General features: G+C 45.4%; 1 protein-coding gene across 4 annotated transcripts in view; it reads left to right on the forward strand.

Annotated features, from left to right (window-relative positions):
• sez6a (seizure related 6 homolog a) overlaps positions 1-25,855 on the forward strand; it is a 109,504-nt gene that overhangs the window by 50,491 nt on the left and 33,158 nt on the right. For all 4 annotated transcript variants that reach the window (XM_031572280.2, XM_031572281.2, XM_031572282.2 and 1 more), the window contains exons 2-4: positions 7,377-8,138; positions 9,537-9,667; positions 25,120-25,312. In XM_031572280.2, coding sequence (XP_031428140.1) covers positions 7,377-8,138; positions 9,537-9,667; positions 25,120-25,312 — 1,086 coding nt within the window. The remainder of the gene's footprint in view (positions 1-7,376; positions 8,139-9,536; positions 9,668-25,119; positions 25,313-25,855) is intronic.

Raw genomic sequence — 25,855 nt, forward strand, 5'->3', positions numbered from 1 at the left:
GGTGTTCTATAATCATCATGATGGATGTGTTCTAGAATCAATAGAGACACAAGGCGGTCTCCATGGTGAACATATGGCCTCTAAGAAAACACAATTACAGGTCTGGAATTTCTCTACCAGCAACACCCTCCCGATCCGATCAATACTCACAAAATAGCTTTGCGATCTGAGTTTTACTGAGACTCAAGCAGAACATTTTAATTGAGGGTTTGCGAGCAGCATCTGCTGGGAAAGAAACTGTTTTCATGCCCAGAGATTTGAACAAAAACGGACAAAGATGTGGGTTTGCTCAGAATTAATTAGGTGGGGGGGTTGCACAGATCTTAAACAGTGTGTCACTGACCTGCAAACCAACACATGGCTGTAAACAAAGGAGAACACAACTCACCAGTCTGCGGTGTGATATTTCCGAAACACTATATGTGTTTGCATAGGGTGAGCCAGTACTACAACTGCCAACGACTACAATGTTTACCCAATATAAAATGAATTGAGTCCACTTCCACTTTTTTATTGTTTGAATAAAATGCAATGCAAATGCAGCACAAATTAATCCCAAATGCAGCGGTATTGCAGCACTATTGTGTTTCGTCCCAGCACTACGCTCTTGAATTCAGAGATTTAGAGACATTGATCGTGAAAGCGTTATTCAAACGCCAGACTCAGGCAGACAAGAAGAATAACAACAGTCCGACTGGATGGATTCACACTAGATTATTCCTTCTTTTCTATATCCCTTCTTTTTCTTCTTTCCATAATGCTCACAATGTAAGCCTTTGAAGCAATGTCCTTTTTGGCCAGAATCCCAATAATGAAAGCGTGTGAATTTACCAGATTTAACAATGGGCTTCCATTTATCAACATCAAAGAGCAATACATTTGTTCTTCTCTCAGTTTGCTTTCAATGCCACTACTGCTGGCTCATCAACACCCCCACCATCACTGAAGCGGTCCATTAGAGATTACAGTCACACCAGCATACAACATGCACATGGCCGGTCAACATGCACATGGTCTGTCAACATGGTCGATCATAGTCTGAGGCCCCCATCATTGATCCCAAAGTGCCACATATGCTTTTATTCAACCCAAACTGAGCAACTATAATCTGAGAGCAGTAAGAATATCATTATTATCGTTTTGGTGTAACGGTGTGGTGCACTGGCTTATTCTGAGGTGTAGGTGTATTAACAAATTAGCACACATCTGTGTTGCTATTCCGTCACCTGGCGATATGGCGTGGTATGTACCAGTACGAACAGACCGCACGTGGCTGAAGCTGCTCTCTGCCTGCTGTAGGAGCGGAGAATGACAAGTGGGAGTTTTAGGCAAAATGATGGCAGGAGAGGCACTAGGAGTGACTGATTACGTACTCTGCTGTATGCATGAAAACTGCGGGGACAGCGTGTCTGTTTTGAGGTGAAAATAGGACAGATATTCCATAAACAATGACAGCAGTATTCAGAGCGCCAGTTTTGCTCATTTGTACCATGTCAAAAGCAACCTTTTTATGTCATACCATCTCTTTTCAACTTCATCCACTTCCCTACAAGTATATGCCTGCTACACTACTGAATGTGTTTTTTTATATCCGCACAAAATAGTCTTGAGTATTTTTTTTGTGGTATAAGATTACTGCCTTGTATTATCTCTGTGTTTGATGACACCTTATTAGCATGCATATTTCTTGAGCGCTTTTGATTCCTTTCAATGTCGGTCGGCGGTTCCATGATTCCATTCAATTGCGCCCATGATTGAATGATTCTGCTCAGTTGCAGGTGCGACACATAACGGTTAGAAGGTGGCGCCATGCATTATTATGATTCTGAAATCAGCCGCAGGTTTAGTTCATTCAGCGCATACTGAAAAGGCACAGCATGCGCTTTCTGCGGACTGGCCAAGTTGCTGTTTGCGCTGCGCTCTCTAATGTACATACAACTGCCCCAGAGTGCCTTTGCAGAGGTAAACATGGGTCACTCAGACAACACACAAGCCATCTCCTCTTATATTTTTCTGTTCTTCTGTCCACTCACTGGCTTCCATTCTCTCTCTCTCTCTCTCTCTCTCTCTTTCACACACACACACAAACACACACACACACACACACACACACACACACACACACACACACACACACACACACACACACACACACACACACACACACACGCTCCCAGCTCCGGTGCTGGTATCAGATCTCCAGTGCCTGAGGGATCCATTCTTGATGTGGACTCCCAGCTGTGAACACGCATGTACACACACACACACACACACGCTCACACACACACACACGCTCACACACACACACACACAGACACACACACACACACACACACACACACACACGCACACGCACACGCACACGCACACACACACACACACACACACACACACACACACACACACACAGACACAAACACACACACACACACACACACGCACACACACACACACACAGAGACTGTAGCTACCTGCTTTGGGCCTGGTCCTCCTCTTCCCAGGGTGCCTGTGCTTCAAAGCGGGCGTTCGCGGCAGGAGCTTGCTTTCGCTTGGCGCTCGTGTCAAAGCGCTCGCTTTCATCTGCTCATATCCTCAGTGGCGCTTGTTGTCGCCCACGCCTCATTAAGAGCCAGCCATCACCTGTCACACACTCTCCAGTTGCGGTGTCAAAGCACACTCAGGGGGTCTAGGGCCGTGTTGATTGTGGACACGGACAGTAATGTCTCAATCCGTACGGGGCTAGTTGGAGTTTTGGTTAGACTTCATATGAAATGTCCTGCATAGAGTACTTGCGTACGCAATTAATACATATAGATTAGCAGAGGAGGAGGGTGTCATGTGTTTTTATTTGACTTATTTGACTTTATTGACTTATTATTGTTGAAAAGCCATACCGAGGTTGACTCTTGTGTGAACTCTTGCTTTCTCCAAACCTCTTATTGGTCGTAGCCCTTTTACTTGTCTTTCTTGTCTTGTTGTGTTTAGTAGTGTCAGCTGTTGTAGGCGTGGGTGGAACTGGACATTTTGGCTGCACTTTGTCTGCCATTCTTGCATGACTAGCAGAGTGCGCGCAGGTAGGTAGGTAGACAGGCAGGTAGGCCGCCCAATCATTTCATTCGGACCTGCGACTGCCACATATGACAGATTGTTTTTCTTATTATTGTGATTTATTGAGTGCTGTCGGGCTGTGAAGAGGATACAAATATTAAAATATAACAAAAAATGCTTCCTACCCCAGCTTACCCCAGTTAAAGATACAGTATGCTATTCTTATCCAATACACTGTTTATCAACAACCTTTTGTGAAGCCAAAACCGAATCGGGGTCTGCATCTTCAACAAGTGTGAAAAGACGAGGGAGGAAAATCGAAATGAAACAAGGGATAACTTATTACTTATTAGTAGAGAAACTCCGCCTTAACCTTTTTGTTTTGCTAAAGCTGCATTTTGCCTTATTAGCGTCAGCGCTGTTGTGTGGAGGGGGTTGAGCTAGCTCTTTATTAGCGTCAGCGCTGTTGTGTGGAGGGGGTTGAGCTAGCTCTCTATTAGCGTCAGCGCTGTTGTGTGGAGGGGGTTGAGCTAGCTCTTTATTCCCTGACAGCCAGCTAGTAACCTCACATTTATCAGCCTCTGGCTCCTGCTCTGTAGGATGAGTCAGAGAAGTTAATTAAAAGGATCTGGATGAGAACTCCACCACCAACGGAGAAAACAAAGAGATGAAACTATGGTGATAACAGCGTGGATGAAAGAATTATGGAGTGCGAGGAAGAGAGAGAGAGAGTATATGCGTGTGAGTGTATATCTGTGCATAAGTGCTTGTGTTTGTGTGTGTGTGTTTGTGTTTGTGTTTGTGTGTGTGTTTGTGTGTGTGTGCATGTGTGTGTGTATGTGTGGTGTGTATATCTGTGCTCTGGGGGGGGGGGGGGGGTAATATTGGAAAGAACCACAGCACTAGCTGGTGGTTCAGTGGTCCTGTCTTGGTCCAGTCTAATTTACTGTGCTCAAGTGCCACTGGTTCAGACTCTCTCCCTCTCACTCGCTCTCTCTCTCTTTCCCTCGCTCTCTCTCTTTCTTTCTCTTTTCCTCGTTCTTTCTCTCTTTTTTCTCGCTCTGTCTCTTTCTCTCTCAATAGCACTCAATAATTCAGCTACTGCTCAGGAGATGATTTAAAGACAGCGTGGGCCATGCTGTTGGGATCGGACAAAAAACAGAGCAGTCTCTACCGAAACACAATCACTCACATCAAACCCTCCTTACATCTTATTTTCATAAAGCCCACATCGGCCCTGCAGCTGCCTGGAGCGAAAAAAATCCCTTTGGTTATATTTTTCTCAACGGATGGTTAATTATCTGCTAAAAAATTCCACCGTATTCTGCTCCACAAGCCCAAAACCCACTGCGCTGTAGACGGTACAGGTGAGATTAGACTAATTAGTCCTAGCTAACCGGTTGAAAAAGTAGTTTTTGAAGTAAAGTATTCAGAGTGTAATGTGACTGTGCAGCACCTGCAAGCCCAGCTAAAAGAACATTCCAGAGAAAAATTTTCAAAGTTTTCAGAGGATTCGAAAGATTACACAACACGGTTCGCCCCTCCTGAGCAGACATGCATATAGTCGTTTGAGGTGATTTGTTGTTGAGTGGCTCTAAATTGGTCTTTAGAGTGGCCCACCTCTCCCTCAGAGCTCAGGGTTCAGTCAGGTTCTCTGTCCAGTGCCTCTGCCAGGGTCCCTTAGAGAGGATGAAACACAAGCACACACAGACACAAACACACACACACACGCACACACATTGTTTCCCAAAGTGTATCTTGACCTTTATTTTATGGTGTCCTTGTTACACTGCAGCCAAGCTATCAAGTAGAGTTGAGGAAAGTAGTGAATTACAATACAGTGTGACATATAGTGAAACCAATAGCACATGTGATACTTTATACGTACATACAGTAGGGTTAGATTGAAGAGGAGGGTACATGGAAGTACACGGTATCAATGTGCTGTTACACAATGATAATATAAGAGAATACTACACTGTGCTTAACGCTGTAGTTACATTATAATAATGTGACTGCAAAGTGAGCAGTTACTATCAGTTGACATGAACTCTCCCTTGGTCCTGACTGTTTTAGATATTTAACTTATGTGTTTAAGGGAACAGGGTTAGGATAGTGTCAGAATAACTTCACACAGCCGGTACCATCATTAGCTTTTACCTGCCGAAGCGAATGCTTTCAGCCACAGGTGGTGAGAGTTTCAACAGGCACATTAGAAAATGATTTAAGTGTATTATATTGTTCAATTATATCATTGAGAACACACTGGCAATTCCCTGTAAAGTAAAGATATTTCACTGACTTTTATACCAAGCTTTATTGAGCAATTGGCAATTCATCCTTTCTATCCCCAAGGAATCCATATTATGTTCTGTGTTAGTAGTTTTGAGTATTCTTTGGAGGGCTGCATAGAGAAAAGAGTTTGCATATTTATAGCAACATCAAAATGGTGTTATCTGTCTCTTTGCTGTCAGCCATGTTTGAAAGCCCTCTCCTCTCCGCTAAAAAGCGAGGGATGGATGTTTGGGGATGAGGTTTGGGGCAAAGGGACATCTGAGTGAAAACTTCTATTCATCTCAATGCCCCTCTGTCTCTCGCTCTGCACTTTAATCTGCCATCTGAAAGTGTTTCCCTGTGATGGCGCATGCTACACAGTTTCCCATCCCCTTTGTACAGCGCAGTGGTTGCAGAGCTTGTTTCTCGTAATGAACAATTGTACAGAATCTCTGCTCTGACACAAAGCCAAGACTGTCATTATTCATGTGTCTTTTTTTAAAAAGGCATTTCCTGCCCATGAGTGGAGTTTAATATGGGGAAGATGAAAGGCTGGGTGGAACAGTGTCACACTCTCTCCTCGCCCCTGAGAGCCGTCCGCAGGTTCGCCTGCTGACACTGAAACCGTAATTACATCCACTGAGCTTCAGAGCTGTTGCTCGTCAAACTTTAAATAATGACTTGGAGCAAAACGCTTCACATCCCCCGGCCTCGTTGGAGGCATTGGTGAGCTCGAGATTGGCATATAAATCCTGATTTGTATCAGAAGGGTCCCTTTTTAAATGCTCTCAAAATAGGAGGAGTATCAGAAGGGTCCCTTTTAAATGCTCTCAAAATAGGAGGATTCACTTGTTGCTTGGAGCCCAGTAATATATGAATGTAGCAGCTGCAACTTGACTCTTATTGGCTTTACTCAATTTCAGCAAAATGCTGAAGTGAGTGCTGAAAAGGGAACTTTTATTACGACTGGCAATCTCTCCTCTAATAGAAGGCCTCTGGACGATGTTTTTCCATTGAAATGTTGTGATGAGATTATACTGGGCCTTCCTGCTGTCAGCGAAGGCAGCTGCTGCCGGTCCTTGAGACGAAGAAGCCTCTCTCTCTGCTCAGCACCCTCTCCCTCTCCCTCAGGCTCCGCTGATTCCCATCGCCCTCCTCGCACATTGCAGGTGGGAGTAATGAGTCCACACCTCCCCCTTATTATAGTTGCTAATTGTTCCTCATAAAAGGGGGCAAATCTTTCACTAATATGAATTGGCAAGGGCCGAAGAGAAAAGGCATTTAAATGAACTATTGTAGCCAAAGGTTATCTGCTCTACTTCAAACATACTTCATTTTTCATTTTTTTTTTCCAAAGGCCTCCTGGAAAACTCATATCCATTTTTAACCGCTCATTAGCTAAGGCTCTTAACCCGTCTCAGAAATGGTATCTAATCACATTACATTGCAAAGGCAGCGTGTTTGAATAGCATTATGCGTTTAGTCGGCTCTATTGAAAACGGCACAGTGAGAGGTCTGTAAATGTACTGCACTCAGACATGGCAGAGATATATGAAGGCAATCAATTGGACTCTAGTGCTGTAGCCAAACACACAGTTTTGTTAGGACTGTGTCCTGACCACGTGCTGGGCTCCATCAATTCCAATGCAGTCTTAATTCCAATGCAGTCTTAATTGTTTTGGGAGGGCCTGAGGGTGGTGTGCCTTAAAAGTCTTAAAAATTATTAAAAGTCTCCAAAATACATACATTTGATTATATGTGTGTTTTTGCTTCATCTCACTACTGCAGTTTCAGGTCTTTTCGTCTGTATGTCAGTGTAATAATGTATGTGTATGTGTAATAAACATGATGGCATTATTGCTTCTTTATTAACTGAATCGTTAATAACATCTGATTGATCCTGATGAATATAAATACTGTAATTCTGTCCAAGGTCACTGGGTCGACCCCTGATCAGGTCCCCATTGGTGCGAGACTCAGCTAGGCCTGTGTCTAATGTGTTCACTCTCCTCTCCGTGTCTAACGTGTTCACTTTCCTCTCTGTGTCTCTCCAGAGCTGAGCACACAGGTCATCTACAGAGGAGGCGACTCGGAGAAGGAGAGAGAACTCAATCTGGACCCGGATGGCGGCGGCGGGCAGGACGTCACCACCCTCTCGCCGCTGAGCGACCCCGCCCGGCAGCCTCACCTGAAGGGCCTGCTCTTCCACGAGTCGGTGCTCACCAAAGACTTCAGCGGAGACCAGCACTTCTTCCAAGACGAGCGTCCGCCCGCCCCGCCCGCCTCCACCCCGAGTTCCGCCGACGGGGACTCCTCCTCCTCCCACCGTGTGCCACACGAGGAAGCCCCCGCCTTCTCCGACATCGCCACCACTGTCACCATGGCCGCCACGTCCCCCATGACGACGGTTACCACGGCGTCCAGCATCTCAGGGAAGCTTGTTTCTGTGGCACGAAAGGGGACCACCAAAGACGTGGACAGGAATGCTGAAAAGGCACCGCCAACGACTCAAGCCCTGACGACACCTGTCATTCAAACCACCTCCTCACCAATCAGTGTCCAGGGACACACCCATTCTCCTTCAGAGGGGGCGGGACTCTCCAATCATAAACCAATCACCATAAAAAGCACGCTGGCACCCCTGGCCCTAACGACTTCAGTCATGCGGGAGAAGTTTAACGTTAATGAGTCAGAGACAACAAACACTACAGGCAACTCCAGGGCTGTCACAACAGTGAAATCTCAGTCATCAGTGGATGCGGAGACGACAACAAGCACCATCACTACGACTGTCATCACCACAATGCAGTCATCAGGTAACAGCTCCATTCAGTTTTTAAGTCGTGTCATTTTTTACTGTCCGACACAAAATGTCTTGACTTACACTAATAATGTCATTCTGAAAGACAGTGTTTTAACATACTCATACTAGACATCTTGATTGTCTGTTTGAGAACTTTTTATTTCATATCTTACTGTAATTTTGTTCTTGACCTAAGAAATGAAAAGAAATGCAAAAACAGAATCAAGACAATAAAAGGACAATAAAGAAAGGACAATAAAAAACAATACGATAAAGTAGCTTAAATGGACACGTGCTGAGGACACTTACTATGGCAGGAACCTTGGGTGAAAACGGACACATTTTACACACAGTACTCCCACAGGGGCAAACCAACCTGTTTTAAAGAAATGAACACCAGCCCTCAAGTTCTCAAGGACAGCGGCAACCGCGTCTCTCTCTCTCCCTCTGTCTCTCTCTCTCCCTCTCTCCCTCTCTCCCTCTCTCTCTCCCTCTTTCTCTCCCTCTTTCTCTGCGCTGCCTTGACCTGCGTGGTCTCCAGTCTGCGGACATAAAGCGGTGAAAAAGACGTGCCTCTGAGGAGGAAAAGCAGAGGACAGTGAAGGCCCTTCTGTGTGTGATTGCTTCTGCTGTCCTCTCTCTCTTTATCTCTCTCTTCTCTCTCTCTCCCCCTTTCACTCTATTTTTCTCTTTATCTCTCTCTTCTCTCTATCACTTTCTCCCTCTTTCCCTCTCTTTTTCTCTCTCTCTCTCTCTGTCACTTTCTCCCTCTCTCTCCCTCTCTTTTTCTTTCTCCCTCCCTCTCTCTCTCTGTCACGCTCTCTGTCACGCTCTCTGTCTCTCTCTCTCTGACACTTTCTCCCTCTCTGTCTCTCTCCCTCTCTCTCTCCCTCTCTCCCTCCCTCTCTCTCTCTGTCTCTCTCTCTCTCTCTGTCAGTCTCTCTGTCACTCTCTCTCTCTCTGTCAGTCTCCCTGTCACTCTCTCTCTCTCTGTCAGTCTCCCTCTCTCTCCCTCTCTCTCTGTCTCTCTCTCTGACCTGTCCCTCCTCCCCGGTGGCCTGCTGAGGTACTGCTGGGATGGGGGAGGCGTTCAGAGTTAACGAGGGGTCTGGGAGGATCAGCACAGGACCGCAGGATGAGGTCACAGGGAGGATGAGGTCACAGCAGGATGAGGTCACAGGGAGGATGAGGTCACAGCAGGATGAGGTCCCAGAGAGGCAGCCACAATATTGGACACTTCTTTTAGTTTTCTTTTTTTGTTTAAGTCGAAGTCGAAGTCTGTCACCAACTCTTGCTTTTTGTCTGTCTTTTTCCTTTTTCCATCTCACCTTCTCTCTCTCTTTCTCTTATCTCTGTCTCTGTCTCTTTCTCCGTCTCTCTCTCCCTTTCTCTTTCTCTCTGTCTCCTTCAGCCCCATGTGCCATGAACTTCACAGACCATGAGGGCTATATTGAGATGCCGCCACAGGACGCAGCAGGATATGACACCAGCGACTGCACCTACCTGATCACAGTTTACCTGGGCCACGGCATAGAGATCCAGGTATGATCTGGCCATTCATTCACAGTTTACCTGGGCCACGGCATAGAGATCCAGGTATGATCTGGCAATTCATTCACAGTTTACCTGGGCCACGGCATAGAGATCCAGGTATGATACGGCCATTCATTCATTCATTCACATGTGACCATCAGTGTGTACACAGTTTACCTGGGCCACGGCGTAGAGATCCAGGTATGATCTGGCCATTCATTCACAGTTTACCTGGGCCACGGCATAGAGATCCAGTTATGATACGGCCATTCATTCATTCATTCATCATTCACATGTGACCATCAGTGTGTACACTGCAGACCACTGACAACTGGATGGGAAATTTAGCAGGACCTTTATACGATGTACGGTCGATTTAAGTCCTCTGACAGTTCCTGACAGCACCAACCCCCATTAAAACAAAAACTATTTAAAATCTTTTTTCATTTTCTCTCATGTCCTTTTCCCTATTAAAACAGGCATCATTGAAGCCCTGTTGGGAATGAGAAATGCAGCACTTTTGGAGATGAGATGATATACGATCATGAAATGTCTCTTAGCAACTCAGTGGCCACAATCGATACAAGACCGCTGACCTGAAATAACAACACAGGCCTCTAAGTCTAAGACATCTAGATTGGATCTGATAAATTGAAATTAAGCATGCCCTTAAAGTCCCATTGCAAAGCAACAGATGTTTGAAGACACACACACACACACACACACTCACACACACACACACACACACACACACACACACACACACACACACACACACACACACACACACACACAGACATGTCTGAGACATGCTGTTAAATAATGTATGAGATGGGAGCTGTTTACATTGAGGAGACAAAGGATTGTTCATGGCATTGTTCTATATTGTCCTGTGTTTGGTTATTGTTTATGATTTATGTTCTTATGAATGTGGTGATCAAGTGATAGGGTGGTTATGTTTTACATATGAATTGGGGGGGGGTGTCAATTGTAGTCATGGGGTGGTTATGTTTTACATATGAATGAGGGGGGGGGGGGTCAATTGTAGTCATAGGGTGGTTATGTTTTACATATGAATGGGGGGGGGTGCTGGTCAATTGTAGTCATAGGGTGGTTATGTTTTAGATATGAATGAGCGGGAGGGGGGGGGGTCAATTGTAGTCATAGGGTGGTTATGTTTTAGATATGAATCATATGTTCATGGCCCAATTTCTCCTAACTGAGAACTCCCTGCTTTATGTTTCATGTATCTAACTTCAATCCAATGCAGTAGTTTAAGGCATGTACAGGTATGTGTCATGTAACACATAAACACATAACAGCAGCAGCAGTGATGAGTGTCGTGTAACACATAAACACATAACAACAGGCAGCGATGAGTGTCGTGTAACACATAAACACATAACACCAGGCAGCGATGAGACTCCATCTATCTGTCTAGTTTAAAACATGTACAGGTATGTGCTGTGTAACACATAAACACATAACACCAGCAGCAATGAGTGTCGTGTAACACATAAACACATAACAGCAGCAGCGATGAAACTCCATCTATCTCTCTAGTGGCATGAGTGCTGCTGACATGCATTATTGATTCGCTCTCTATAGCTGTCAGTAATTAAAAGTGTGTGTGTTGTCCATCCTGAGCCTGCCTCCCTCCACACCCAGGCTTGTTGGCCTGGTCAGTGCTCTGTGAGTGGTTCACTGAGATATGTATGGATTGGTGTGGAGGCAGGGAGTAATTATTCTCCTCCTCACGGTTCAAATCAATAGAGCAAGAAGTGCACAATAAGGCACAGATAGAGACTCTGGCAGTCTCTTTCTACACACACTAACAAGCGCACACACACACACACACACACACACACACACACACACACACACACACACATAGACATATACACCATCTCTCTCTCACACACACACACAAAAGTAAATATACACACTCATACACACACACACATACTTGGATCACCCTAGTTAAACATTACAGTTGGAATAAAAAACATAAAGGTCAGTCTTTACAGTCACCTCATTACTTTTCCCCTGTTTTCCAAATGCCACTCTAAATCCTAGAGACAAAAGAGTGCTACCATGGCACTCACAGAACCCCAGGTGCACTGTGGGAACTCACAGGTGCATTGTGGGAAGGCTACAACCTACAGGATTCATGGCAACGATGGACATTGTCTGTTGGCATATATAAAAACCCATACCAGAATCCGATGAGGATTTTGTTAGTGAAAAACGTCATTAGAAGCAGGCCACTTTACAAAGCAGAGACCCTAACTGGCATTTGATGGCTTAGGTTTAGATAGTTTAACTTTCTCCATTCCCTCTCTGTGTAGCTTTCCCTTCAAAGTGCATTACCCATGACTGCCATGGTGATTTTCCTTCTATCTACTGGGCACCAATAATGATGTACAACTTTTTTTCTGCTTCATTTTGACACATTGCCCCTTCATGCATCTTCTCACGCATTTGAAAAGGTTTTGACCGTTTGATAAAGTCAAGGTCCATGTTAGGCTCGGTTAGATTCATTGCCATATTGATAATGGAGTCAAATCGGTGAGCTCCGACTTCAAGTGCCGTTCTAGTGCGATATCCGAGTTCCGAGTGTTCTCTAACGCGACATTATAGACGCTATGTTAAACGACACGCCTCTGGTTCCGGAATGTGGGCACGCTATCTAAAAGCACCCACTGGGGCGGCATCATGCTTTCTGTTCTGTATCTGCATGATGAGGGGTCCTCTTAACAGCAGCGTAGAGGGATCTCTGTTTAGAAGGGGCTAGTGAGCGAGAGAGAGTGGGAGAGAGAGCCTGAGTGGCTGCACAGGACATTGAAGGATGGATGGATGGATGGATGGATGGATGGGTGGATGGATGAAAGGATAGATGGATAGATGGCGGGTTGGATAGATAGATAGATGGATGGATGGATGGATGGCTTTAATACGTCTGAGGGACACACATCCATCAGGTACACATACATCAGGTCTTACGGCCCTGTTTGTGATTGTCCTGTTGTCATGTTTCTGGAGGACTCCACTTCCCTAAGATTGGATCTGCATCTCTCCTATGATGCTGCAGAATCCAGAGAGAGAGAGACTGGGTGGCAGTAGAAAGATATGTCACAGGAGGATGGATGGTTTTCTCTCTCTCACTCTCTCCCTAAATCTCTCCCTGTCTCTGTCTCTCCCTCTCTCTGTCTTTCTCTCTCTTTCTCTCTGTCTCTCTCTCTCACTCTCCTTGTTTCTCTCTCTCTCTCCTTCTCTCTCTCTCTCTCCCTCTCTGCCTCTCTCTCTCTGTTGGAGCGGTGAGCAGGCAGGAATCTCCTGTTGAGCTCTAATTGGAGGAGAGGCTCAGGAAGCGTGGAAGAGTGGCACACTCAGCTTCCCTCAGTTTTCCTCGGGGGCTGAATCGCTGGCACACACACACACACACACACACACACAGACACAGACACACACACACACACACACACAGACACATACACACACACATGCAACGCGCACACACACATGAATGCACACACACACACACATACACACACACACACAGGGCCCGCAAGCACCTCATTGTCTCAGCGTGCGGTTAGGCCAGTGGTCAACTAAAGGGCAACAGGCAGGAGAAAGAGAGAGTGAGAGAGAGAGATAGAGGGGGAGAGAGAGAGAGAACGGGAGAGAGAGAGAACGGGAGAGAGAGAGAGAGAGAGAGAGAGAGAGAGAGGGAGAGCTTATTCTGGGTTAGTCATAGGGGACTCTTCATGTGGCTCTGCCCTTAATTACACTGAAGCCAATCAGGACAGGGAGCAGGCTGTTTACAGAGGCATGGACAGTCACCCTGAGATCTGTGTGAGGTTGTGAGGGAGCAGGCTGGATCTGTGTGAGGTTGTGAGAGAGCAGGCTGTTTACAGAGGCACGAGCCAGTCACCCTGAGATCTGTGTGAGGTTGTGAGGGAGCAGGCAGCTCAGTGGGGGAAGATCTGTGCACCACATTCAGAAAGTACTCAAATGCTTTCACATGTCAAATGTGCAACTTTTCATTTCCTGATTTTACGGAGTACATCTTCAAAAGTGTCTGAAATTCGTCGAACCAATGTGTCGCTGGTAACATGATCTTAACCTTAGACATTTAGATATTAGATATTAGATATTTGATAATACCATTTACCAAGATGTCTGGCCATTTACCGAGATGTCTGTCCATTACCCAAGATGTCTGTCCTTAAATGTCTTATTTCCCTACTTACTCCCGGGCCGGCCTACTACTTCTCCACTTCCAGAATAATACTAAATTATATATTTTGTATATTTTTTTGGTAAATTGGCATTTGTAAGACTGACGTGTAGTAATTCACTCCAGGTTCTTTGTTACGTCTACATCAGCTCAGTCTGATGCAGTGTTAGTCCAGCGCTGGGGACCTGCTTCAGAGCTGGCCAGCAGGGCCGTGTCACATCTTCCTGGAGGTGTACCAGGGAACAGATACGGTCAGGGCAGCAGGACCGTGTCACATCCTCCTGCAGGTGTACCAGGGAACAGATACGGTCAGGGTAGCTATCAGCTCCGCCACGGCCATCTCGTTATCGGCAGGCCTCTGTGCTCGGCTCACTCTACTGAGATGGCTGCCTGCACCTCTCTGAGGAGACGGATGTCATCCAGGACGGCCCTGTCACACGGCTCCCGGTTCTCAGCCTGACGAGACGAGACGAGACAAGATGGCAGGCTACTCGCATGGTTTAACGCTTCTCCTCTTCTGCGCTGAATGGGTTGTTTCTGCATTGGCAAGTTAAGGGGGACTTTAAACCCCCTGTGGACTGATGGCAGTAAATAAACTATGTCTTTTCCCTTTTTCTTACCCTTTGCCCTTGATGAACACATTTACACTTTCTTCTTGCCCCGGCCCTAATTTGTTTATGTTGGCTCGCATTGGTGCTACTGTTTGTATCACTTCATCTAGCTCTTGCCCTGCTGCCATTGTTGGAGCTCCATTTGAAAACAAACGCTACATTTCAACATCATCACACACCAACGGCACCCCCACTGGTCACTGATTGGAGGCCACTCAGACAGCGCTGCAGTCACTCTCACGAAAAGAGTGTCCAGATTCTAGCCAGAGTGAAAAGAAAACTAAACTGTGAGAAATAGGCAGGTGGAGCCAGGCTACCGCCCCCACCCCCCCAAACCAACCACACACACACACACACACACTTTTTGAAAAGCTTGTTAGAGTGAAGCCCTGTGTGTCTGAGGCGTGATGCTGTGACTGACTGTGACACCAGTGGATTGCCAGGCTGCTGGAGTCTGTATATTCTGACTGTGACACCAGTGGATTGCCAGGCTGCTGGAGTTTGTATATTTTCTCTATAATCCCAGAAGCTTGTTTGTCTCGAGTGATGTGCGTCAGAGGAATGGTCTGATGTTACACAGATCGATGACTAGATGAAGCAACAAATTCATCTACCAATCACCCAAGGATTACTCTAAGCAATCTTGTGTGTCTCTCTCTCTCTCTCTCTGTCTGTCTCTATCTCTCTCTCACACACACACACACACACACACACACACACACACACACACAAACTCCCGCTTTGTCCCTCTCTCTCTGTCTGCCTTTCTTTCTCTCTTCTTCGATCAATGAGTTCATCGATTGTCTAGACTCACCCTCACAAACACCCTGCTATCTATTATTTGAAAAGGATCCAATTAAAATAAGGTTAGATTGGGCTCCTTCTCTCCGACACTTTAACCCAGGGTTACCCCGACACAACAAAACATTTTATTTACTGCTTTACTCACTTCTTCAAAACAATTGCAATAATTGGCAGATGCATGTGTGGCAGATGTCTTTGTGAAGTGACTGTAAAAAGCAAGTTAACCAACCAGTATTTTTACATAATAATATTAGTAAATTGTGATAAAAGACAGATAGCTATACTATATAGTAATGCATTCAGACAACCTGATCAGTACTGAGCCTCCTTGACTCGGTACTCAATACTGTAATCAGTACCCACCTTGGTAGACCAACCTGCCTTGTAGCTGATGACTGGGTTCCTCCTCATATGAAGAGGATTGCTGTATTGATTTGAGCAGCTCCATTTTAATTCAGCTATATCTGACAGAGGAGAGTAAACATGCCTGCCAGCGACTCTGATGAACCTGGCTAGGATGAAAATGTAAACCATACGTGTGTGTGTGTGTGTGTGTGTGTGTGCGTGTGTGTGTGTGTGTGTGCGTGTGTGTGTGATTGTCAGTGACCTATGTCTCTCACCTCACCTAACAAGCTCAGGCAGTAAGAGAGAGCTCCACATGAATTTACTGCAGAAAATAAAAAGGTGTGTGTGTGTGTGTGTGTGTGTGTGTGTGTGTGCGCTCTACTTCATGTCCCCATACCCATCGAGGCTCAAAGCCATGCTCTAGTGCACCCCCATACCTACGCAGTCCCACAGCAGATGCCCCTGTGCTAGTGTCCCCATGTCCAGCAGGTCTCACTGCTCCTGGAACGGTCAGCTCTCAGCCTGCTGCCTGCTGGGCTCCGACTGGTGCAGGTGACTACAGAATATAGCAATCACTTTTCAACAAGGAGTAGGAAATGAAACGAATAGTCAGTGGAATCAAAGTCCTATGTTGCAAACAAAAAGGGCATTTTTATGTTGTGGCTATACACAATGATATGAATCGATTTTGAAGAAACACAGACATCATCCAAATAATAACGACTTCGGGAGAAGAAATATTTGTTTCTGTGGCATTATTTGTGCTTTGCCGAATAATGGATTTGGGTACGTCCCTAACAGCCACAGGCTCATGCCCTCATACCCACCCAGATTCAGTGCCTCTGCTGATGCCCCTTCATTCCCACCCAAAAGTCACAGCCATGCACTAGTCACCCCCCCCCCCCACCCCCACCCCCCAGCCTCCCAGTCAGTGTGTATCTAGTGTGCCCAGCCAGCGTCACCGTCTTGTTGCGGTGAATAATGCATGGTGGGCTTGTTCTGCCCTGGCGGTGTGTGTGTGTGTGTGTGTGGGTGGGGCTGGCCGAGCGGAGCGGAGCGGGGCTGAGTGCTCCCGGTGGCCCCGTGCCGCCGCGCTGGTTAATGGAGGCGACGAGGGCACCCCGACAGTAATGAACTGGAGATGAGACGAGGAGAAGCGCAGACCCGGGGCCCTCGGGGGTTGGGCGCTGCCAGGACAGAAAGCACAGGCGCCTGAACCAGATGAGCTTTTTAGGGGCTCCGCTCCACTCCGCAGCCCAAATGATTTCATTTTTTTTTCTGTCTTTCTTTCTGTGTTTTTTTTTCCCTCCCTTCCTTCCCTCCTGCGGATTGCTCTCAGGTGACATTAATTGCTCTTCATCCCTCAGATAGGTGTCATGAAAAGACAGGAATGAAGTGATGGTGAGATAGAGAGATACATGTCTCAGGGAAGACACTCTCTTTCTGCTGGAAGGACGTATTATTGGGGGGCGACTGATGAAGAGGTGGAGAGCGAGAGAGAGAGAGAGAGAGAGAGAGAGAGAGAGAGAGAGAGAGAGATTTGTGGATCATACCCGCAGGAATCACGTATGCATGTATTCATATCTATGCAAAACTGCAGCCCCAATGCAAATTCCCCCGGCGCAGAGCAATCGCTGGGGTCTGAGGCACCCATTAGAAAGCAAAGCCTCTCGCCCGAGTGGCGGGATTCTAATATGCCTCATAACCATATTTCATAAGAGCGTTTTCTAAACAGCTAAAGGCTCCTTTAACCCACTGGAGAGAAGGGGAAAAAAAGTTGATGAAAAAATAACAAATGCGTCTTTGGAGAGGAAGATGATCCTTAGAAGGAAACACTCCCTATTAGGAATGGCATTTATTTGTATATCGGCTAATTCATGAATAAATTATGCTAATGAGTGACTCCTGGACCTTGGAGAGTTCTTCATACTTTGAAATACCGAGGTACACAGACATACAGCAGATGGCAAATTGTCAGTGTAATGCATATTTTCAGGAAAAATGAGTCAGCAAATGTACGCATAATGGGCAATATTACTGCAGTGCAACATGTTTGTGTTTGGTTGCCGTGGCCCTTCTATTGTGATGATACAATGTCACATCCACAAGCTGTGGGCTGGGAAGATATCACCAGGTAGAAAAACAACCTCTGTTAAGATATGCAAAGTGGCTTATTTTCCTCCAAAATTGGATTCTATTCAGCAGGTGTTTTATTGAGCTTTATCAGTCAAACTGTAGTTTAGGTGATTATGAGAGAGAGAGAAGAGAGAGATAGAAAGAGAGCGAGAGAGAGAGAGAGAGAGAGAGAGCGAGAGAGAGAGAGAGAGAGAGAGAGAGAGAGATGGAGAGAGGGAGGTTGGGGTCCTGAATGCTGAATAGAGATAGCTGCAGAAACATGTGGCCTGTGAATGCATGCTATCTGTCTGGAACTCTGCCCAGTCGTGTCTTTGTTTTGCCGTTGTCGGGGGTGATGTGCTTGGGAGAATTCATTAGACCCAAAAAGCTTAGGTGTCACCGGGTGGCAAAGTGTTTTTCAGGCGCCTTAGCGCGGGAAGGGGATTTTATTTCAATCTTTTTTTTCCTGATTGACTGGCGGTTAGTAGTGGATTTACGGAACAACCAAACACGTACGTCCTTCAATGTTGTGGCTTAATTGACATTGCTGTTGTTCACTCTCACAAAAAGAATGCATTTGTGTGTGGATGATTACACCCGCAGTCATTTTTATATCCACCAACAAGGGCAGTTTGGCACTAGGCCCTAACCATTTAGGAATGTTGGCAGTGGTGTTATTTTAACGTTCTAATGTTCCAGTGAAGTTACAATGACTTAAACAAAGACTGACACACAATGGAGGATAAAAACAACATTGTTCAGCAGATTTACTAGTAGGGCAGAAAACTGTGTGTTTGTGTTTGTGTTTGTCCAATACGTAACCTTGCTCTGTTTTCAAATGTGGTCATACTTAAGAAGAAGCATCTAACATCCTATAGCACTATTTCATTACAAATGCTTAATTTCATTTAAGTAATCCCAATTAGTAAACCTTTAACACCTTTAATTAATTGATGAGTACAACATACTTGTTATCCTTTTGAAATGTAGAGTTGGGATTTGGTTTAGATTTGCTAACATGTAATAATATGCACTTACACATGACAATTACACGGCACAATTGATGACTTCTATAAATGCACTATATCAAGCACACTTAATGTAAAGAGGGGCCTAAAAGATCCCCACTCTAGTGGAGACGGGACTGGTCTATTATATGGTGTGGCTACTGATAAGACATTATAACAGAGCTTACATTAACATCCTAACAGATTTAAAAACGATAACAAAATGTTTAATTCATCATGTTTTTTGTGTGTGGAAGGACAGGACCAAACATACTCAAAGAGTGACAGAAAATAGAGGGGAAAAAACCGTTATCAGAATAAAAACCTTATCCATTGGTCTGTGTCTGTGTGTGTGTGTGTGTGTGTGTGTGTGTGTGTGTGTGTGTGTGTGTGTGTGCAAGAGCGCGGTTCACAGATAGCCAAATCTCCCTGCAGGCGGGGGTGTATTCTGCCATGCTGGCCGTGGCCGCAGTGGCGAGGGGAGCGGGGTGTAAATCCGTATCTGTGTGAGCTGTGATAAGAGCCAACTCCTCTCCGCTCAGACAGGCTGTGCCGTAGAGCACAGAGGACCAGACAGGCTGTGCTGTAGAGCACAGAGGACCATAGTCATTATCCACATATCATCACACGAGGACTCACAGCGCATATCTCACTGGGCAGAGTGGACATGCACTCTCTGACACACACGGCCAAACATAATGGGCTCAGAAATAGTAATGCACACACAGACACAGACGCGCACACACGCACACACGCACGCACGCACACACGCACGCACGCACGCACACACACACATACAGATACAATAGTAAAATAAATAGGCACATGCACGCATACAAACGCAAACACACTCACACATGCACACAAGCCCACACACACACTCACACATACATATACACACACACACACATACATATACACACACACACACACACACACACACACACATGCTCACACATGCTCACACATACACAAACTTATATATACACACAAGCACAAACACTCACTTTGTGCGTGAATCATCTGTCCGCATTTTCACTGCGTGACATATTTGTCATTATTTTATATATACTTATGGTACCCTCTGACTGATCTGAGATCTGTTGGCCCCTCCGTCTGCTAGGGCAGTGTCCTCATTAAAATCTCTCGATGGCAGAGCCAGAGCCCGCAGGGCAGGAGTGACCGCAGCACGGGGACCGCAGCACGGGGACCGCAGCACGGGGACTTCATCTCTCCTCTGTACAGGCCAGTGGAGGGATTTGGAAGTTACAAAAGATGGAACACTCCGTACGTTTAAAAATAAATCTTTCAACTGCCGCCCTCATTTTTATCTTCGCGTTTTAATCTACATCGGTATCTGGGGTGACACACAATACATTGTCCTGTCAAGCAAGCGCCACGGTAGATTATTTATCGTCTTGTTCTTACTCTCTCTCTATTTCTCACCAAATACAATTGATTTGTGGTGGTGTAGCCATCTGTGTTCACTGCTCTCAAGTTATTAGTCTGTATTACCAATCTGAACCACACTGCAATAACCTGTTTGGGTGTGTGTGTGGGTGTGTGTGTGGGGGGGGGTTCTCTCTTCCTCTCATTCTACTACTCCATGTCCCTTTCCCTCTCCTTGTCGTTTCTGTTTGGTGCCATTTCTCTCTTGTTTGGTGGAGAGTGTTTGGATGGGAGTGAAGAGAGATAAACCATGAAATCTCTTACTACACCTTGAAAGATCAGAGAGGACGAATGTGTGTGGGAGTGTGTGTGTGTGTGTGTGTGTGTGTGTGTGTGTGTGTGTGTGTGTGTGTGTGTGTGTGTGTGTGTGTGTGTGTGTGTGTGTGTGTGTGTGTGTGTGTGTGTGTGTGTGTGTGTGTGTGTGTGTGTGTGTGTGTGTGGAACATTTGTGCCGGGCTGGAGGCAACATTAAAGGTCTGATACATACGATAAGTCACATTACAGGGTCTGAAGTATTACCCATGAAGTGGTCCCCACAGCACTCTTAGCTCCGGGTCAACAGCCGGACTTATTCCACATCCCTCCATGACCTACATGACAGACTTACAGCTGGAGAACATGTGGTCCGTGGGAGAACATGTGGTCCGTGAGAGAACATGTGGTCCGTGGGAGAACATGTGGTCCGTGAGAGAACATGTGGTCCGTGAGAGAACATGTGGTCCGTGAGAGAACATGTGGTCCGTGGGAGAACATGTGGTCAGTGGGAGAACATGTGGACGGTGGGAGTAGCTGTTTTATACTTAAAACTTCTATAAACATCTATACATCTAACTGACAATATTCTATGCATAGCAGGTATATGGTAGATGATGATGTGTTTTTCTGGTAGGTCTGGTGTTTTCTTGTCATTTCATTAGTGGGTTTTGGCCTTTTGCACTCCTGGTGTTGAAAGGCACTGTTTTAGGGCAAGAATTAGAACAATTCGTGGAGAAGAATTTGTTGTAGCGCTCTGTGCAACGGCATGGATAACTAAAAGATGCACCGAAGAAGTGTTGTTCAGAAATTCATGAATTCAACATGTCAGTTTTTCTGCAAGAAATGAAAATCAATGCATGGTATTCTGCAGGCAAACTAATAAGAAATATAGTTTCAATTCGAACGATCAGAATCTCAACTGTCATAGCCAAGCCTCCAGATGCATGGGTATGGCACAGCAGCCCAGCACACATGTCACAGTAGAGTGACATATGGGTCATCACTGTATTTCCCAGGGCATATCCAAACATGATTAAATGTGGCAAACGGAAAAAAAACTACAGTATCAACTGGAATGAAGAGTTAGGGCAATTCCAAACATAATTACCAGGCTGTCTCCAAACGCTTCAGCGCTGCATATGGAAAACTACAACATCCATAATGAATTAGGGCGCCTAGATTTAGGGCATGGCCTGTGTTTGTGTTTCCCAAACCACATGTGTCCCTCTTGGGCTACAGCCCTGCGTTTGGTGACGGTTCCGCTGGTCCATTAGTGAGATGGGGGACAGCTGTTCCTGGACGAGGTGACGGGTCCTCCGGGCTGTGACGCCAAACGAGGTCCGGGGGGCAGAGAGTGTGTATGTGTGTGGCGGTGCATATTGCTCCTGTCAGCTGTGTCGTCCCTCTGGTGTGTGTGTGTGCGTGTGTGTGTGTGTGTGTGTGTGTGTGGGTTGAAAGTTTTCATGCGGTGTGTGTCTGAGAGCTTTCACAGCACCAACTTATCATCCTGCAGTCTCATAACTGTCCCACAACATTGTACACATTCAGATCTCTACAGATCTCTCTCACTCTCGTTATCAGTGTCATTAATTAGTCATTTGCGGGGCATGCGTCATGTGATGCAGCAGTGTTTGCATACAAATGTTGTCCAATATTCACCCCATGTCACGTGTATCACACTACATTCACGTATTCCACTCATTATGTAATTAGTAGTGCTGTCAGTTTAACGCGTTATTAACGGCGTTAACGCAAACCCATTTTAACGCCGTTAATTTTTTTATCGCGAGATTAACGCGATTTAATTTTTAAATTTTTTTTTTTTTTTTTTTGATTTACATTCTTTTTGGCCTCGCAAACTGTGTAGTAGACTAACGTTACGGTTTGAGTGAATGGTGAGCGCGATACGGCAAAATGGATGATAAAAAGCTTCTGAATGGAAAGTTTACTTTTAAAAGTTGTGTTGTGCAAAAGAAGCGAGCTTCACTGTTGTCTAAAAATGTCAACAGGCAGCTGGCTGAAAGCAAAGAAGTAGTAGGCTTACCTTTTATTGGTAACCTAACTGTTACGGTTCATTGTTTCTGAAATAAGAGGCCTGACTGCTATGTTCCCAGCAAACTTGAAAAAAAGAAAATATTAAGCCATGGTTTAACTGCACTATAGGCGGAGTCCTTGTTTACCTGAAATGTGCACTTTATAATTTTATTTTGTACCACCCTGTTTGGCAATGTTGGTTTTCAATAACATAAAACATTTGCATAAAGCAAGCCAATCCACTTTTCCATGTTGATAAGGGCATTAAAATAAAAATAAAATGACGGTAAAAATAAACGAAGGGACATTTAGAATAGATAAAAAATTGCGATTAATCGCAATTAATTTTGAGTTAACTATGACATAAATGCGATTAATCGCGATTAAATATTTAAATCGTTTGACAGCACTAGTAATTAGTACTTTATTTTTATACACACGGTATAAGATTAATCTATTTTGAGATATAATTACGATAATTAGTTCAACTGATTTTATATAAAGATGGAAAAACTAGTGGTTGTCGGGGTAAAATATAAATTTGAAAGCATTTGACACTTTTGACAAATTTGACAAAAAAATCTGAATAACACATAATTATTGAATAAATCAATAATTCAATAAAATCAATAATCAAAAAATTATTAAAAAGGCTCCCTGGATCTTAAAATTCAGTAGTCAGTCAGAATTGCATATTTGAGTGACAATAAAACACAGAATGTCTGTTTGAAACATACTGTGGGAGCAAGTCTTTGTTAACAATACCGCTAGAAAATATCTCACCAAAAATGTGTCACTTCTGGAGAATAGCGTCAGATCGTCTGAACATCAGATAATTGGGTCGTGATGAAGCGAATCTGAAGGTCAGGATCATCAAAGGGCTACTTTTGTCACAGACAGAAAGCTACAATCAAAAGCATTTTGCCCCAAGGTCAGCCGTGACTCCTTAGCATTTTCACCAGCGAAACTTTGAGAAAGTTTAGCAGTTTAGTCATTATCTGCGTTTTCAGCTCCAGTGAATGTTTTGACAAATTGGAGGAGCATTCTGGGGGAAAAGGAGAGCAGATGAATGGTTTCAAGACAATCGCCATCGTCGTGCCTTTTTTTCCTCAGAGAAAATAACTGTCACCTTTCAGATGGCTCTGGTAGTGGCGACCAGACATCACCCCAACCCCCACCCTCATTTCACATCCATGCACAATTTCTCCTGAAGCCACTGACAGATCGTCAGTATGGCCCCTCAATTCATTTGGGCACCTGGTCTGGTGGTCCCAGTGTTCATCCTCATCACACACTCTGAGCCACACACACACACACACACACACACACCCTCTGAACCGCCTCCGTCTGCCTCTCTGACACTTCCATTACTCCAGAGAGACATCAGCCTCAGGAAGGACCAGCGACACACACACACACACACACACACACACACACACACACACACACACACACACACATGCACTTACACATACACACTCGCTCACATACACACACACACTCACACACACACACACACACACACACACATGCACTAACACATACACAGTCGCTCACACACAAACACACCCACAAACACTCTCTTTCTCTCTCTCACACACACACACACACACACAGCCCACTCCGCTCTGTGCTTGGCCAGTACTGGACAGCCTCCAGTTTAATAGGACACGCTGCAGGTTCCTCATCCCTTTGGCTGAAGAGCCCAGAGGGACATGGGGATGGATGTAATCATGCTGATATGATTTGCCATGCAGCACGCGTTAGTGGTGTGGTCTGTCTGCCAGTTAGGGGAGGCTCTCTCGGGGATGGGGGGGGGGGGGGGCTGGGGGGGTGATGGCTGCCGGGGGTGTTGAGCTGGAAGGTGGTTGTTAAAGTCGACATGAAGGTTTGAGTTTGTTATGTGAGTGTGTGTGGCTGGATCTGTCGACATAAATTGCAATTTAACACATTTCATTTGAAATCTGATTTCATGCCAGGATACGGTTACATCATTTTAGAGATCACCTCGGAGAGAATGCTCCTGACAAGATTCTGCTTTAATGAAATGATAGAGCCGTGGTGTGAGGTCTACTTAGAGAGCTAAACAAAACCAGTAGCCTGTGTGTGTGTGTGTGTGTGTGTGTGTGTGTGTGTGTGTGTGTGTGTGTGTGTCTGTGTGTGTGTGTGAGTGTGTGTGTGTGTGTATATGTGTTCAGTGAAATGATAGAGCCGTTGTGTGAGGTCTACTTAGAGAGCTAAACTAGAAACCTCAAACAAAACCTAGTAGCGGAAAAATGGGCCTCATTAAATACAACTGTCAGCTTACTGTGTCATACTGCCCTTCCTTGCTGACAGAAATGCACTCTGTGTGTGTGCTTATATATGTGTGTGTGTGTGTGTGTGTTAGTGTGTGTATGGATGCATGTTTGTAGTTATTTGTATTTATGTGTGTTTGTGTGTGTGTGTATGTGTCTATGTATGTTCATGGTTATGTTTGTGGTTATGTTTGTATTTACGTGTGTGTGTGTGTGTGTGTGTGTGTGTGTGTGTGTGTGTGTGTGTGTGTGTGTGTGTGTGTGTGTATGTAAGTTTACATGTATATATATGTGTGTCCCCCAGGTGCTGAATGTGAGCCTGCTGGAGGGAGAGCAGGTGACTGTGGAGGACCTGGGGGCCCTGGAGCCGTCGCTGCTGGCCAACGCCTCCGTGCTGAAGAGGGGCCTGGTGCTGCGCAGCTCCAGCAACCAGATCTCCATCCGCCTCAGCACAGAGCAGCGCCAGCACTCGGGCTCTATCATGCTCCGATACCAAGGTACACACACACACACACACACACACACACACCGTCATCATGCTCCGATACCAAGGTACACGCATACACACACACACACACACACACACAGTCATCATGCTCCGATACCAAGGTACACACATACACACACACACACACACACACACACACCACACACACACACACACACATACACACACACCGTCATCATGCTCCGATACCAAGGTACACACATACACACACACACACAGTCATCATGCTCCGATACCAAGGTACACACACACACACACACACACACACACACACACCGTCATCATGCTCCGATACCAAGGTACACACATACACACACACACACACACAATGAACATAACTAACAACACAACTAACAGAAGGCTACATTCCTTTCGTTAGTCCTTAGTTGGACTCCTTAGTTGGACTCAGAGAAGGCTCAGAGAACAACTGGTCATTATAAAAGAGATCAATCTGAATAATTATTGATTATGCTGTTTCGAAAAGAGGAATCATAATGTGTTCTAAAGTGTGTGGTCAGTAATAGAATGTGGC

This window comes from Clupea harengus, chromosome 8, assembly GCF_900700415.2.
Source record: "Clupea harengus chromosome 8, Ch_v2.0.2, whole genome shotgun sequence".
NCBI lineage: Eukaryota > Metazoa > Chordata > Actinopteri > Clupeiformes > Clupeidae > Clupea > Clupea harengus.